General features: G+C 42.1%; 1 protein-coding gene across 5 annotated transcripts in view; it reads left to right on the top strand.

Moving 5' to 3' along the window:
* Positions 1 to 17792, top strand: part of NUP214 (nucleoporin 214) — a 75808-nt gene that overhangs the window by 17725 nt on the left and 40291 nt on the right. For 4 of the 5 annotated variants that reach the window (XM_050926082.1, XM_050926083.1, XM_050926080.1 and 1 more), the window contains 12 exons: positions 830 to 1005; positions 2211 to 2302; positions 2909 to 2998; positions 3385 to 3534; positions 3778 to 3936; positions 6218 to 6321; positions 6879 to 7061; positions 7756 to 7841; positions 7949 to 8032; positions 10936 to 11181; positions 12295 to 12456; positions 14146 to 14254. In XM_050926082.1, the coding sequence (XP_050782039.1) occupies positions 830 to 1005; positions 2211 to 2302; positions 2909 to 2998; positions 3385 to 3534; positions 3778 to 3936; positions 6218 to 6321; positions 6879 to 7061; positions 7756 to 7841; positions 7949 to 8032; positions 10936 to 11181; positions 12295 to 12456; positions 14146 to 14254 (1641 nt within the window). The remainder of the gene's footprint in view (positions 1 to 829; positions 1006 to 2210; positions 2303 to 2908; positions 2999 to 3384; positions 3535 to 3777; positions 3937 to 6217; positions 6322 to 6878; positions 7062 to 7755; positions 7842 to 7948; positions 8033 to 10935; positions 11182 to 12294; positions 12457 to 14145; positions 14255 to 17792) is intronic. The other variant, XM_050926081.1, reaches the window with a different exon arrangement.

Here is a 17792-nt window from a genome sequence, read left to right as displayed (position 1 = left end):
TCTACTTCCATTAAGATCTTTGGCTGTAGCTTTTAAAGCTTGTTTAAAGTTAGTGTTAAAGACAAACAAGGTGATCAGTTCCTGAATCAGCTGAATATTCATCTCAAGTGCCGGTCCTGGTTTTTAAGATAAATGGACGTTCCTGTTCTCCTGCAGCATTTGCCTTTTAAAGGTAATACCTGACACACCTTACAGTGCCAGCACTAGTTTCATTTGATGTATAGCTCAGGTTTTAAGGCTGCTGGTTGTTAATTTTCTCTGTGCCTGATGTAACTAGGGGTGGGATGATTCCTAGAATTGAGCAATTCCCTGATCCAGAGTTGACTCCTACACAACTCTGGCAGTTCTGTGGGGAATAGTCTCCACACAGTTCTGCTGTGGTGGTTGAGGCAGCAAGAACCAAGTATCACATAACCTTCACCAGTAGCAGAAAACCATTCTTCTTCATGACATTCTCTGCAGTTACACATTATAGGAGCCATAAACCATGTCATGTGAGCCACAGAATCTTTTCAGAATAGATTGTCTGGATTGCATATGCCTCTTGAATCTAACATTCTGGAATGAGGTGTAAAAGCCCCTGTCTGGTGACTGTCCCAGAGTCCACTTTGTCCTTTCACCATTTTCCCGTTCTCTGAAAACACCACCTACTCCTTCTGCTATGCAGTCTCATCCATATTCCCTAAATGGCTTCTTCCCATCTTCACTCCCAGCTGGAACAGTACTTGGTGTCTGTTTCCTCTTTAGATGTTAATGCTTCATTTTGGGTATATGCGAGGAAGTTATGTCCAATTCAGAGTGCTGAAATATTTGCAATTTTGTCTTTCAGGTTCACTGCCATAGACACATCTGCTTCTGCTGGCAGCAGCAGTCACAACAGCTCCACGATGTTTTCATTCTCCACTACCTCCAAACCTATTCCTGGAGGGCCCCTAAGCCAGTCCACACCCCTCTCTGCTTCACCTGCCACCCCAATGAAGGCATCCACCCCCGTGTCTGCAACAAGTATGACATTGAGGCTAAGGCTCAATTCTTGTTTTTGCAAATTTCTATCTTACCAGGTATAAAGTGAGCATGAGAGGTTTTCTCTGTGCTGCTTTCAACTGGTGCAGATGGGCTATGGTTCCTGAAGTCTCCCAGTTTTCAGACTGCAAACTATATAGTGCAGTGGGCCTAATACTAGAACTGGAAGGGTTTCCCCTTTGCCCCTCATTCCTCACAGAGATAACTATTCATTGTCTCAAGTAACACATTTAGCTTCGTATCTTCACCTAGAAGCTGTTGCATGTTCAGTGGACTAGCACGTCTCATTGTATTGCCAAAATGTGTGTGCTCTGCTGCAGTGACTTAACGCATTACCTACCATCTGTAATGGCCAGAGTTCAAACTGATCACAAATGAAATTAAAGTAAATCTCATCCTGTTAACAAGTTAATGTTCCATTTCTCATATTATCATGTGACTAGCTGTCTCTGACAGGAGTTGTCCAGGATTGAAATAGCAGGGGTGGGAGAGGTCAGATTTGAAAAGAACACCTCTACCCCAATATAACACTATCCTCGGGAGCCAAAAAATCTAACCGCAATATAGGTGAAACCGTGTTAGATCGAACTTGCTTTGATCCGCCAGAGTTCGCAGATTTCCCCACCCCCCGGAGCGCTGTTTTACTGCATTATATCCTAATTCATGTTATATCAGGGCGTGTTATATTGGGGTAGAAGTGTAGTAAGCTCTGTCAGGATCCTAGCATTGGGCTAAAGGATGTCGCATGTTAGTACTGAGTAGTACTTGCAGTTGGGAAGGAGGAATTCTTGAAGAGCACTTATCTGTTCTATAGCCAGTGTAGCCATTGGTCTCACTTTCATGAGAGTCAAAGTTCATCCAAACTACTCCACAAATTAAAAGTGTGTGTGGAATTTGGGGAACATGCTTGCCAGCCTGGAACCTGTTCTCCAGTTCTAAGTTACGTGTCCTGTGTCTGAGGTCTGAGATCAGGGGTAATTGATTTGGCTTATAGAACCTTGCTGACTTGATATAGATTGATGTGTCATTTTACAGAGATGGACTTGCTGAAATGCACTGTTAGGGTTTGTACCCTTCCTTCTAGTGATCAGAATGTTCCCAACAGTGGGCATGTCCCATCTCCAATTAGCAACCTGTTTTTTAGATAACTATGTGTTTGTCTATAGTTATTTCTCTTTAAATTCTAGTGGCGCGGCCTGCTCAGAATGTGCCTGCAACATCTAATCTACTGAAGACGGCCAGAATCACCCCGCCTGCAACAAAATCAATCTCCATTCAGGTTAGGAGAACTTGAGCTGATTATACAGGAGCTGAGAAATTTCACTGGCCTGTGATTTGCTTTAGTCTTGGACTGATTTAATGCTGTTAGGTCAAGAGACCAGTGAACTAAGATCTAAGTCACAAACTACCAAAATTAGAATGATGTGCTGTGTAATTTTGGGAAGCTGGAGCTCTGACATGGTTTGGAGTTTGATGTAATGAACAGAGCTAGAACTAATACTTTGTGCTGCGTGGAAATGTGGAATCACATCTTTTTATCAGCAGAAAGATGTAATTCTTTGAAAATTCTAAGCTGCTTTGACTAACAATATTAGAAAATATAGTAAAAGGGATAACTCCAAGTGGTGCATAAAGATTTAGCCATTATTTCCAACAGCTTTAATATGTTAAGTGTGGTTTAATCTCCGCAGCATTGTTTGAACGCTTAGATATCATTTTCAGTTTATTGTTTAGGTAAACATTTTGTGCTTGTGAGAGTTGTTCCATAGGACAGTTTATGCATCTTAAATGACTTTATACACAAATCATTTCTAGCAGCAGATGTTGATTGGTAATGAGAATATAAACTTATCAAAATTAAAATCTTTAACACCTGGCTTTCTAGGGAAAGTCAGCATTGTCCAGCACTGGGTCAGAGAAACAGGTCCATCAGTGGAAGGATTCGGACCCTGTCATAGCAGGAATCAAAGAGGAGGTGAGATTTTCAAGGATTTTTGTCTTCCAACTTCTAAAAAGATCACTGTACAGGCATGTGGTCATCTGTCACTCTTTTCATATTCCATTAGTGTCCTTCAGTACTTAGTTACCGTGGGAGATCTTTCCATTATACTCTGAACCACTTCTTTAAACACTATTGCCCCTGTTTGGCTGCTTAAACTGCTAGCATTAAAGTTATGTTGGGAATATAGGGCTCTCTTCCTTGGATTGGAAGGGAATGCAAGAGACTTGCCTTTGTCTGTCTGTAAATTATCATGTACTCATGGCTGTATAAATATATTAGCCAGCCCCAGAGCAGTGACATTTGTTCCAGAAGCAGTCATGTCACAGTGGTTGAACTTTCTTTACTGTCTGGCTCTGTAGATTGCCCATTTCCAAAAGGAGATGGAAGAGCTGAAAGCCAGAACTTCTAATGTCTGTTTCCAAGTCGGCACTGCCGAGGAGATGAAGCAGCTGCGGACAGACTCTCATGACCTTCAGACCTTTCTCTTGGAGATTAAAGAGACAACAGAGGTAAATAGCACAGCAGAACTTCTCCCAAATGTTTGCCCATTGGTTGAGACCTTCAAGGCTAGCATTTGAGGATAGGCATCTTTGCTTAACCTATTAAGTGCTGAGATGTCTGGATGTGCTGCTTCAGTGTGCATGGGCATACCCAGTTGTTCCTGACTGTAAACACTTTTGCTGAACATACTGATGCAATTGGCACTGTTAAGGTCTTTTGTTGAAATCTGGCGCATCTCCATCTGTTCACAGTCACTTCATGGAGATATCAGCATTTTGAAGACTACCCTGCTGGAGGGCTTTGCTGGGGTGGAAGATGCTAGAGAACAAAACGAGAGAAATCATAACTCGGGATATTTACATCTGCTGTATAAGAAACCATTGGACCCCAAAAGTGAAGCACAGCTTCAGGTATAAAACCTGCTCACTAACTTTAAACTGGAGTTTTAAAATAAAATGCAACTACTGAGGCTTAAATGTAGGTTGCCCAGAAGCTTTGCCCTGCCACACTCACGTTGCTTCAGCACAGTGTAACAACAGTATGATTTCATAGTGTCTTTCAAAGATCTGCAAAGTACTTTGAGACATTACACCCCTAAAACTATGTAGTAGGTCTTTTTCCCCATTTTAGATGCGGGGAACCAGAGACATACAGAAGTGAAGTGTCCTGCCCAAGATTAGAGTCATTGGCAGAGCTGCAAATAGAGCTCCTGACTCCAAGTACCCTAGTCTAACCAATGACGTTTACTTAAGTGAATTTTTTTGGCCAGTGCCAGTAAATTTTTTTTAGCACTTCATAAAATGATCGTTTCAGAATTATTATCTTTTTAGCAAATGCTTTGCAGAGCAATTTGATGATTTATAATGGCATACAATATTGTGGTTAATTTCATGGATGGCAGAGCATAAAACTGAATGGTGTTCTAAATGCCTGATTGCAATGGAAAATTTCCCAAAATACTCAAAAGGCTTTGAAAGAGATGAAAGAAACCAGGATAAAGTACATTCTTCTCCCCCCTCTCCTCCTCCCCCCCCCCCCCCAAAAGCAACGTTGAAAGGTACTATGACAGATATGGCAATCTCCTGAAGTATCTTTGGGCGATTTTACTGTATTAAGTTTATGTATCCGTGTGGGCCAGGGATTATATGTTCTACCACGGAGAATGGTGACCCCAGCTGTCTAGCAATTAAAAAGTGTGTGTGTGTGTGTGTGTGTGTGTGTGTGTGTGTGTGTGTGTGTGTGTGTGTGTGTTTGAGGGGTGATTAGGCAAATTCATGCTGATTGTAGCACCTCTGGAGAGATACTACTACCTGGAGAGGCTAGCATATACTGGTTTAAACTGGATTTTCCAGAGGCTAACAGGCAAAGAAAGGACTTTTGCATAGATATCCTGAGGTTTAAATTGATTCAGAGCATGCTTTCTGGTCCAGCAAATGGACAGAACCTACTCTCCAAGGTGGGCCTCAATCCTTCCTGGGAAGGGCTGCAAGAATTTTTGCATGTGGAGGTCCCATAAGACTGATAGGTGACCTCTGATAAGCTTTCTTGCATGCATATAGGAACTTCTGTAGTTTTCAGTAATGCTTTCATTGTAAGAATAATTATGCTTGCCTAGAAAGAGCTGTGTGTTAGCTTATAACTGGAGGCAGTTAACCTGTTCATAGCCTTTGGAAAGAAAGCAAAGCGCAGATGCAGGCCTCTGTAGACAGTCTGGCTTGCTGGGGAACTCAGTGATCAGGGAACTGTGCAGCCTGAAAAAAACCCAGTCGGGAAGGGGAGCAATGCATGTCTCAATGTAAGAGAGGTGATGGCTTATAGCTGGAAACCTAAGAGTGGGTGCCCTTACTGGGCCATGGAGGGAGACCACAGGTACAGTTGCCCTAAACCAGGCGTCGGCAAGCCAGTTTTGAGTGGCACACTGCCATGGTCCTGGCCTCCAGCCCCACTCAGCCCCCCCTGCCCACCGCTCTCCCCTGCGGGGGCAGGAGGCAGAAGCTTGGTCCTGTGGCAGCCAAACTTACCCCCACCCCGCTTTTTCCCCCAGCGTGATGCTTTCCTGCCCCTCCCCATCTCCTTCCCTGCGCCAATCAGCTGATGGCCCTAGCAAGGGGGAGGGGGAAGAGAGAGGCAGTGTACAGGCAGCTCCATAGAGGAGGCAGAGAGGTGGGGAAGGGGGTGGAACAGAGCATATCCCTTTCAGCCTCCTGCCTTGAGCTGTTCAGGGCAGGGGGCTGGGAGCACCCCTACGAGCCGAGCACCCCAGCCCTCTGCCCTGACCCCCCACACACACCCTGCCTTCTGCCCTGCACCCCTTACTGCCTTCTTCCCTGACCCTTGAATCCCCCCACACCCCCCAGTCCTCTGCCCTGAACCCCCACCACACACTCCAGCCCTCTGCCTTGACCCCTGAAACACTCTTTACACTGGTAGAGAGCAGGAAGCTGAGGTACAGAAGTTGGCTTGCTCAAGGGCAGACAGTAAGCTAGTGACAGATTTGATTAGTAAAAGAGTTCCACAGTACAGGGTTCTCCCATTCCGATTTAAATTTGCTAGAAGTGAATACGTAAGAGTGTCTCACATGACTTTTTTTTATTTTGGTTCGTTTACAGCGTCTTTAATTTACTTAATTGGATTTGAGATTCCAATAGAGAATTGAAAGATGACTTTTTTTTATTTTTTTCTCTGTGGTAGGAAATTAGACGCTTACACCAGTATGTGAAGTTTGCTGTTCAGGACGTGAATGATGTTCTGGATTTGGAGTGGGACCGGTATCTGGAACAGAAAAAAAACCAAAAGTGAGTGAATGAAATTGGAATAGAAAATTAGTCTGTCTAAGGAGCACACTAATGAATTAGGAATAGGACATTAATAAATAGACAAAAGGCATTTTATGCTTACCACTCCAAAACTTTTTCAAAGAGTTTGTGAACAACATTTGACTGAGCCATTTTTACCTGTATTTAAAAGTTCAGACTGCAGACTATTTAACTGTGACTGACTTTGCTATATGCTTTCCAACAAATTCTGTACATGCTGTAAATTCCACTTTCCGAAATGCCTGTAAAATAGGCTTTGTATGCGCTAAACAAATCCAGGGGAGACTGGTAATGAAGCCTTTTTGTTGAACAAGTACCTACATGTTAAATGAATAAACTTGCAGTGTACAAAGAGAAATATACAACTAACCTGTGCTGCTTTGGTATTCAAACCAAAATGTGGTTTGGGGGCTGAAGTCCACTTAAGCCAGTAGCTGAAATAAACCAGTTTCCTGTGCATGTGCACTTGCAGCTAGGTGTCTAACGGTCTTCTCTTCTGCTCTTGGTGTGTTTTTTTTTTTCCCTGATGTTTCCAGGCGCCTGATTGTTCCTGAGCGAGAGACTTTGTTTAACACGCTTGCTAATAATCGTGAAATAATTAATCAGCAGAGGAAGAGGCTGAATCACCTGGTGGACAGCCTGCAGCAGCTTCGCTTATATAATCAGACTTCTCAATGGAGTATGCCTAGTGACACGTCTTCTCTTAGCAGTTCTCAAAGGTATGTATAATAATTGGAGGTTGCAGCAGGAAGTGTATTGAGTTAAGTCTCTTCCCAATAGTCATGTCTGAAAATGCATGTCCAAGACAGACTTAACAATCATGCTTTGTAGATACCATAACTGAGTGTAGGAGATGGGAGGGGGTGGGGGAAATCCTCATAAATGGGCACTGGCTGTAAATGTGCAAATTTTTGTTCACCGGTAACACAAGTTCTCATCAAATCGGCTTGAAAAATAGTTCTGTTGTATTTTGTGGTAGCTTGTTTTAATATATCAGTGTGTCTATGAAAGATGGTCTTTCACAGTAATGAAAACATTGTGAAAATGTAGCCTCAGAAATGATCTTCTGTTGTCATGTCTTGTGAAGATTTACAGTAGAATTTTGATTTAGGAAAAGAGGGAATTTGGCCATTTGATTTTTTTTCCCATAAGTAACTTAAGGCCTTGGTGCATGCAGTTAAATATTGCAACATCTAAAGAGATTCTGGTGACAGTCAACAATGGCTGTTCTAAAGCAGAGTCATTGAGGCATATGCAGCTAGTCAATCCTGTGTCCTTTAGCCCTTGGGCAGCAAGTTATGGTGTTTCCATGTGAACCTGTGGTTCCTTCTCATTCCCATACAGTTTTTGTGGGGCAGTGACATGCGGTACCTGTTTTTGATTTCACTACTGTCTTTTTTTTTTTTTTTTCAGCTTTGACAGTGACCTTGAGAGCCTGCGCAGTGCGTTGGTGAAAACTACCTTGGAATCGTATGCCAAGTCCCTGCCGAAAGCACCTGGTAACTCATTGTTCTGTTTTTTTTTCCCCCACCTGCACATTCTAAAAATGACTTGTAATTGAATCTCCATGGTTTCTATAGACTGGTGATTTTTTTTCATTTTGCAGCTAAATTGTCCCCAGTTAAACAGGCACAGCTGAGGAATTTCCTAGCTAAGAGGAAGACTCCACCTGTGAGATCCACTGCTCCAGGTAAACCTTTGATACACTAGGAATCTGAAACATGCAAGTCTTCCCACAAAACTTGTTAATATCCTGCCTTATCTGTAGAAGCAAACTTTCCACCTTAGCCTCTTGTATTCATCACTTCCCCAAATAATGGGCTTCTGTCGAACTAGTTCTAGCTAGAAGCTTCCTTTCCCTGCTCAGACTAGTCTAATGAGCATTCCCTTTAGGGGCCAGTCCTCAAAGTTGGCCTTCTTATTTTCAGTAACAATAGTGCTGTTTGCTAAACCGTTAAGAAAAGGAACCTAAATACCAAATGGACGCAAAGTTAGAGGGAAACCCTAATTCTTAACTGTTTTCTTCATACTCGCGTTGGTTATTTCTGTGTAATGCATCTACACTGTGAAAGTACAAAGAAGGCTTTTATAAGCCCTTTCACAAAAATGCAGAGTAAAACTAGTTGTGAACCATGATCACGCAAAATACTAAATATTTAGATGTTATTTAAGCTTGACTAAATTCTAAATATCTCTTTATGGCAGAGTGAGTTATTTCTAGCACCTAGGAGCTACAATCATGGACCAGGACCCCTTTGTGCTAGGTGCTGTACAAATACAAACCAAAAAATGATCCTTGCTCCAAAGAGCTTACAATTTAAGGCATGGGAAGGGCATCATTAAGCTTTGTACTATACATATATATATATGCAACCCCCCTACACACACAGACTCTCTACGGCTTTTGTTCATGAGAGAGATTTAAGATGGGTGTCTAGTCTCTTAATCGCAGTGAGCCTTCCAGTCTGAAATCCAGGTTCAGAATTGTTTTAAAATAAGACACTTTAAAACCAAATGCCTTTTTTTTTGATGTTCTCTAATTTAATCAAAGTATGTGACACTCTTCAGAATCAAACACAAGTAGCTCTTGTTCTGAAGTAGTTATTATTCAGTGTAAGTCTTGCATATTAAATCACAAAGAACCATTTCTTTACAATAACAGCAGAGAACAATTTGTCATTAAAATCTTGAGGTGGAGGCAGTCAAAGGGTTGCAGGAAGCAGTGGTCTGATAGCAAGTTCCTGCCTCTTTTCCCTTCCCTCACACTAGACCTACGGTACTAAGAACCATAAATATTGTACTTCATTGTTAGTCTCAGATTTCTCAAGGAGATAACAATGTAGCTTGAGACTGAGACAGACATGGCTTATGAATAACTGTTTTACAATAGTTTCTATATGAGACTGGGAGGAGTGATGTGTGGTTGAAGCTTAGAATCATGTGATTAACAAGAAACCTTTAAATTAAATTTATCTTAAGGATGGCTCTCAGTATCTTCAAGTGTGGAGACACTTGCAGACTCCATGTTATGATCTGCTACTCTTTATACCATTCTTGAAAGCATTGCCTTAGCACCACACAACTTCCAGAAATAGTGCAACAATGCAGCTTATGCACACCGACATCGCAGGTTACTACAGTTGGCCTTGCCAGTATTTCCATGTCTGTCTCTGCTCCTGTGACCCTCTTGCTGCCATCTTCCTACCAGCACTGTGTTTCTGTAGCCTAAACACTGTCTGGCTGCACACATGGCTGGGGAATTTCAAACTTGTCATTTGGACTGAAACCTGACTCTCAGGATCACAAACAGCTCCTGCACTTTAACCCTTTGAAAACTAGGGTTTTCTCTTGCTTTATATTGAACGCTTTGAGAGTTCCAGAGAACTCTTGGCCCACTCGTTACCCCACCAGGTGGCACATCACTTGGTGAACACCGAACACTGAATGCCACTGTGAAGAAAAGGTTTTTTCACTAAATGTAACAGACATGGAGATTGAGACGAGTCCTTATTTGCATATTAACCAATCAGTTTCAAGTGTGACCTTCAGATCCCTCAGGACGGGGTCCCCAATGTGGTCCCCGCGGGTGCCATGGCACCCACCAGGGCGTCTTAAGTGCGCCCGCGTAGTGGATGGCGGATGAGCATCTGCCGAAATGCCGCCAACAAGCGGCGTCATCCAGAGGCATCACCGCCGATTTTTCGGTAGCATTTTTGGCAGCAACGCCTCTGGATGATGCTACTTGTTGGCATTTTGGCGACGCCTATTGATGTTGACGCTTGTCGGCGGAATTTCAGCGGATGCTCGTCTGCCACCACGGTCCTCTGTGGCTCGTCGTCTGGTGCCCACCAGTCGAAAAAGGTTGGGGACTACTGCCTCAGGGCAATGAGGCAGCCACTAAAAATAAGGGTTTCTATCTCTTATAACCACAGTGGGTGGCTTTTCGGATGGGTGGCTCCTATAAGTCAGAACAATGGTTCTTATGGCACTGGGAAGCCTTGGAATGTCACCTGCTCCAATATAGTTTTTGAATCCTTCTCAATATCACAATATTTGGGGGTCGTTGGCACCCAGGCTTCTAAGAGAAGAGCCCTAACAGCCCTGTGTGCCTTGGAAGCTTATCGGCGCTTCGTGATAGACCATGTGAGTTAACAGCATTTATGGGGGCCCTGATGTCATTGTAAGAAGTGTGTCTTCAAGCTGTCTTCCTTATTTTAGACACTTTTGACCCCCATTTTTGTTCCTATAGCCGAAAAAGGTCCATTGACAATGTCCGCACTGGTAACTTTCAAACATGTAATGTTTCTCGTCTGCTTCTTCCCTAAGTAACGTCTCTCCCTGTCTGTTATATAAGAATATAACAATGCAGCCCTTATTTTTAATTTTGAAAGGATCAGGAGATTGCAGGTAACCTTAATGTAACACCTGGCCACACAGTATGTGGTGCCAGAGTTTAGAAGTCAGCTTCTGCACCATGAAGTTAGAGACAATTAAAAAGTTTTATAGACAGTGTTTCTATCCTAGCCATTGAGATTAAATAGCACCCTCATTGGCTTTGGGTAACAAAATAATGTGGCTCTTCTCCCATTGCAGCCAATCTCTCCCGATCAGCCTTCTTGTCTCTGAGGTATTATGAAGATTTGGATGAAGTCAGCTCAACATCCTCCATTTCCCAGTCACTGGAGAATGATGATTCACAGATCGTAGAGCAGGAAGAGGAAGCTGCTCCAGTCCAAGTCCCCCGACATGCTCCTGTAGTCCGTACGCCCTCTATTCAGCCGGGTCTAATGGCGCAGTCTCCACCATTTGGTAAACCTCATCTCACAATGGGCACTTTAGGTGAGTAGATTTTGGAACTGCATTTCCCCTTCTTGTTTATGACCTTGTTGATGTTTTTAATCTCTACAGTGCTTGTCTTAACTTCAAATCTAGGTGAAATGATTTTGTGGTGTCTGTCTTCATGTTGCCAAATCTCCAGGAGCAATTAACAGTACAGAATTATAGCCCCCTGGAACTCAGGCCACTAGTGTTGAAGTAACATTGGAAACTTTATTGTGCTTTTCCTATAGCCTGGGCCTTTTACATTAAGACTGAGAAATTCAACTAAGATTATCTGTTGGCTAGAGGACAGGAGGAAAAGTCAAGACTCCTGCCTTTGCCACCACTGTGTGACTTTAGGCAAGTTCTTTGACCTCCTTGTGCCTCAGGTTCCCCAACAGTAAAAAGGGATGAACCTTTCTGAGCCCTAAGTATGAAATCTTACATGGGAGGTGTGCATATAGAGGGCTCAGTTTGTAGCTTTTGTGTGTCTGACTTCTGCTTTCAGCTGGGGTAGCCAGGTTTAATACTTGGCATCCCAGCATCTGACAGTAAGGTGACTGCTTGTGTGTGCGCGATTTCTCTCCATACCCAGAAGAGTTGTGCTTGCTTCTGTAGGGATCCTCTAAGTGATCAGGCAAGATGTCAGTAGATATGTCTATAAGGACAAACTGAGAAACAGCCAGCCAACGTGTCCATGCTTTTATGTGACTGCCTACATCTGGTAGCTGATTGAGAAGGAGTTTTTTCAGCAGATGACATTCTAATTGTTAAGGTTTATTAAGGAATTAATGTATGAACTGGGTTATGTTTTTCCAAAGGGAATAAGATTAAGGGCTGGCAATTTGACCCACCCTTTATGCTGAAAAGATAGCTAGTTAGGGCTCCACTGCATGCAGTTCATCAGAAGTTATGGGAAAGTGAACATTGCCAGATTTGATGAATTGCTAGTTGCTTGACAGCTGTAAAGTAGTCTTGTCTGACTATATGAGGATTCAGAGGGAACAGGTATATAGTGTATAGCTTTTAAAGAGTCACTACTTTCTGGTGGGGCTTTTGAGTCTCCCTTGTTCATGGGAGTTCAATGAACTGTATTTTTTTTTCCTTTTTTTTTTTTTTTTTTTTTTTTTTTAGTGCCTACGTCTTCAAGCAGAATCGTTCCACAAGGGGCAGATAGTACAATGCTTGCAACAAAGACTGTGAAACATGGAGCCCCTGCTCCCACTGTCACCGTCCCAGCACCACAAGCAGCTGCTGCAGCAGCATTGAGAAGACAGATGGCTAGCCAGACTCCAGGTAAAACTAAAGTTAACTGACTAAAGTCTGGGCTTTTCTGTGTGTGGTTTTATTTATTTTATTTATGTAGTGAGTGAATTTAATAGATTTTTAATGCCTTTTGAGGGTAAGAAATTGACTTCGGCATAAGCCAAGTCTGATATGTACAGGATATGTATATTATTCCCCACACAATGCTGCCAGTGGTCTCCTCTCTCTTACTTGAACTATCAGGAAAAAAATGCCTGAAGAATCAACATCTGGGGCTACTTAGTATTCATTTTAATCTATGCAGAAACACAGGAGTTGATAACTATATATCTTCAAAAACTAACATTATGATCATCTGATATACATAAGTCCCAAGGAATTCCTGATGGTTGACTATTGCACAACTAAAATAATAGCCAATCTATATGTAAAAATCCTCCATGATTGAAAGGTAAAAGGAAAAGATGTGTTGCCCATCCTAATAGTTCTGCACCATGTTAGTTACATTAAAAGATGTATATTTTAAAGCAGTTTAATAAAATATTAGAGGAACTCTGTTAGGTAGGTTAGTCCTTAAATCTGGCTGTGGGGTTTTAGAAGACCTTAATAGAAAAATCTCCATATATGAAGGTTTTTATTTTTTTTATTTTGCTTGGATTTAGACATCCCTTGTAGCACCCAATCATTGCAGGAAATAATAAAATTCAGCTATATACAAAAAGGAAACTGACTAGTCTGTCTGTCTTGTCCAAGGTGAATAGAATGCAAAAAGTAGATGGACAGCATGAATACTGGAAAAATAAATTAGGCATTTCAAATTCTTTGTTTTATTAATCTCAGAAATTAAGGGAAAGGGCAAGGTGAGAGAGATTTGTGTTAAGTATGACTTACGCTCTATAAATCTCTCAGTGCAAAATACAGTAATTCCAAATATTACAGAAGCCAGTAAACTAGATTATATTACTCTAATTTAGATTATAATACAAAGTAATCTAACTAATTTACTATAAGTAATTCTATTGAGTAATTACAGTATAAATTATAGTAAAGTTTATATGACATTGCCAGCACAAAGTGACACACATAATTACTTTTAATGCCTAGGACTAATATTTGAACATACGCACTTAAATTTTGCACATACACAAACATAAAATGCATTTATGTGGCCAAAATAGCAATCATGCACACTCAATAGGTATTTCTATATGTGCCATTCTTTGACAATATAATTGTGGCACCCTATTATAGACTCTTATTCTCCACTGAAATATTTTTTGGCGGGGAGGGGATGGGAGAAAGGAAAGGGATGTGATCATACTTGCAGTTCCAAGGATAAAATAGCCAGAATTCTGAATTGCAATCAAGTCTGTCAAGTATTGATACCAGTTATCACACCAGTTATTAATGTCCTCCCATGCATAGTTGTCAAAAACTCTCTCTATATATATATCCTGGATGTGCTATCATAAGTCACACTTTCTAATCTGCAATAAATTACTCGTATAAAATTTGAGCCAAATCCATGGTTTCTTCTGATTTTGAATAGAGCAGGAGTTCTTTTGTAGCTAGTGTGCTGCAGATTCCTTCCCCTGTCCTCCTAGGTGTACATAGGTGGTGGTCTAGTTGAGACGCTGCTCCTCTGGATACTTTGTATGAACCATGTGCAATGGAATATTTCAGCTAATTGGTGGGATTCATCTCTGTTCACTCTTAAAGCAGTGAGCACCTCCTTGACTGAATCAACTCTAAAGAACGTCCCTCAGGTGGTGAATGTGCGAGAACTCAAGAACAATGCCTCAGCCCCTGCTGTTTCTGCGGTAATAGGGTGCGTGAATGATTTTCCTTTCTCTACGTTTTAATGTTCCTTTAATTAGCCCTTGCAATAAGGTTCATCTGCCAGTAGGGAGCAGTATCACTGCTTCATATAATCTGAACCAGTGAAAATATGTTTTGGGGAGTAATGCAGGAACCAGCAGCTGCTCCTTGCTGTTTTGTTAGCACGCAGGTCTGTGGAGAGGTGGTGGGTACTGTCCTCCTGGAATCGTTCAAGGAAATGCTACATGATTTGCCTAACGGGAAATTTCCAGTTTCTGATTTAGAGTCCTGATAATCTAGGCTAGTGGATCAGTATTAAGTTCATTATTTATTATTAGTTGTATGTAAATATAAAATATGTTGGTACATCCCCTTTCTGTTATAGTTCTAGTTCCTATGGTTTCATTACTAATGCAAACTCTGGATCCTGTTACCTCAGTGGTGAGCTTGAAACTTAGCTATATTGTCCCCACTTTCCAGTTACTAGTATTTTTGCATGTGTCCTCTACTTTTGAGTGGGGAGAACACACCCATCTGCAGCTGACTGGGTCTCTGTGCATTTGTGCTGTCCAGCTTCTCTCCTGTTTATTCCTTCTGCCATGGAAGACATCTGCTCTGTAGTTTGCTTATCTAATCCCATGCCCCTGGGTTCCTCCCCTGAAGGATTAAGTTTATACTCCAGCTTCTCTAGTAACTTGCATCATTGGAATTTCTTAGCAGTAGAAAACCCTTGATATCAAGGATTAAATATTAAGTAGGGACACAGCTCCCCAGAAATATATCCAGATGCTAGGCTGTCTTGCTCAGCAGAAGGCCATGAACATGTGCCCACTGTTTAATTTACAGTTTATCAAGCAGTTCTGACTTCCCTATGAGTTTAGCTGAAACTGTTGGTCTTCCGATACTCCAGATCCCACAGCCAGCTGCCAACTCAGGTCATTCCAGGGATTTCTCTCTTCTCATCAAGCAGTGTCACCAGTCACAAAACTAATTCTTTTATCTGTATTGGTAATGACCTTGAAATCTTCGTTTTGTTTTCTGCAATAGTTTAAACCAAAAGAGATGAAGGACTTTAAAAAATAAAAATAAAAAAAAAAACGAGGGAGGAGAGATTTCCAGTGAAAAGTATTAGAGTTAAGGATTATGCTGTATTCCTGCCATGATAAAAAAAGAAAAGTATTACAAAAGGAGATAAATTTGCCATATGTTTCCAGTGTAAATTGTCTGGAATTGCAAATGCTTTATCCTGGACGATGGTGTGCATTGGGCATGCACCTCTTGGAACTATTTGTTTGCCACTTCTGGATTTCATGTATTTTGTATTCCTGTCTTTGATGGAGAAGGGAAAGCAGAATTCCTTTGAAATAGTTTCAGAATGCCTTGGAAAAGGAGTTTTGTAATGGTGAGCATCAGCTGTTGCTGACCTCCTGGGAGTCCAGCTAGGAGGGTCTACACTTGGAGAGGGTTCAGAAGTTCCTTAGTATTTCATTTTCCCTAAAAGCAACTGCCTTCCTCTGAGGCAGTATTTTCTTGAAGAGCTGTACACTACCAAATAACAGAGCCCAGAACTCCTGCCAAAAGCCAAATTGGGATGAGCCTGTGGAAGTGATCTCGATGTGATTTAAGTTTGTTGCATGTAAATTGATTTAACCATTACTCTTGGGGCATTTCTGTGCCAAAAAAATAAAAATTCTGTGCACAGTATTTTAAAATTTTGCATAGTTCGTATGTCAAAACAGCACAATATAATCACACCAGTTTCAATTATTATTTTGAGTAATTTCTTTCAAAATACCTGTCAGGAAATGTTTTTTGATAATTAGATTCCTTACTAGGCATATTTAATACAGAACTCTAAGTAATAATTCATTTAAACTACAATACCGAACCATATTTCCTGCACCCTTTGGATGCAGTGCAAAGGCTTGGGGAGTCGGGGGTGATGGAGGAGCTGAGGGAAAGGGAAGTAATTGCTGAGAAGGAGCCTGGGTGTGAACTTGGAGGGTTGTTGGGCGTGGGTGGGAAAAGTATGGAACAGTTTTTTTGCGGGGGACGGGAAGGGATTGTTAAGGAAATTCACCCATGCAGACGCTGGCTGACTCCTAGTCTTTCCCATTCAGTCAGGCACATCTGCCCCTGTCCCTGTGTTCTTGCACCCCCTGTCCATTTGTCCCTCCACCCCCACTCAGATACCCACTCCCTGATCCCCATGTGTCCCTGCACCCCCGTCCCTGTGTCTGTGCCCCCACTCAGCCACCACCCATCCCCATGTAGCACTGCATCCCTTCAGCTATCCCCTCTCCTCATCCCCATGCATCCCTGCACCCCTTCTCCCCTGCCCTTATGTGTCTCTATGTCCACACTCAGCCATCCCTCTTCCCCCATGTTGCCCTGCACCTCCCTTCCACCTTGGCCTTGTGTCTCCACTTCCATTCAGCCCCCGCCTCAGTTTGGCCTCCCCTACTAGCCCTTATAAACCCCAATCTGACCTCCCAGAAGCTCCACGCTGTCTGTCTCCCCATATCCCCTGTCTCCTGACCTGGCCTGACAGGTGCTGTGAAGAAAGCATTGCAGGCTCTTTCTCTTCACTAGCTAGCTGGGCGTGGCTGCTGTGTTCTAGCACCACAGTGCCCTCTGGTGGGAAAAAGGCAGAATTGAAACAACTTTCCAGCAGAAGCTATTTTCTGCAACAACAAAAATTAAAATGTGTGGCATATTAATTATGCACGTGCACAATGACATAGAATTTCCCCAGGAGTAAAACTATATATCTCGCTTCAATGATCATCTCACTCACCGTTATGCAGCCTTGTTAGGAGTGCTTATTCAGAATTAACAATGGATGCATATCTTGGATGAGAGTTAACTGGAACTTTATGGTATGACTATTTTAGCTTTAAATTGTTTGACTTGCAGTATTGATCTGTATCTATAATTCATGGGGTGCCATATACCTTTTATATTACAATAAGGCTGTAAAAAGCCTTTGAATAACTGACCTCCTAAAAATGTACTATCTAAAAAATCTACCATTTAGAACCCATGCTAGCTGGTCACATTGATCGCTAAATAAGGAGCATCCAGCCAGCAAAGTTGTCATAAGTTTTTGCTACTTCAGGCATCCTGTTTCTCTCTTGCCGCAGCAGCACCTTCTCTCGGTTGTTGAGCTGCAATGATTTCTAGTCATTATCGGGGGTTCTGTGGCCTGTAGTTAAACAAGCTAGTGGCCTCAGTCCAGTTCTTAGTATATGGTTGATCTCCTCACCAAAAAAAGAAGGGCATCTTCACAGTTGGAACCAAACTGACCTTTGTTAATAGTTTCATCAGAAGATCGAAGGATTGAAGGAGCCTGAAGACCAAATTCTCCTTTCAATCAGAGAGGTGACCCCTTCAGAACATTGTGGCACAATGTGGGGAGGCTTGCCCCACCTCTACCTGTATTTTACCTGCTCTGTGCTTTGCCTTCAATCTGGCATCTTTTTAATAAACATCCTATTTATCTGTTGCACCAACATTCATCAGATCAAGCGAGCGTAGCTACAATGAGT

This window comes from Gopherus flavomarginatus, chromosome 17 (assembly GCF_025201925.1).
Source record: "Gopherus flavomarginatus isolate rGopFla2 chromosome 17, rGopFla2.mat.asm, whole genome shotgun sequence".
In the NCBI taxonomy this organism is placed as follows: domain Eukaryota; kingdom Metazoa; phylum Chordata; order Testudines; family Testudinidae; genus Gopherus; species Gopherus flavomarginatus.
Note: the sequence above shows the minus strand (reverse complement) of the source record. Positions and strands in the feature narration are given on the sequence as shown.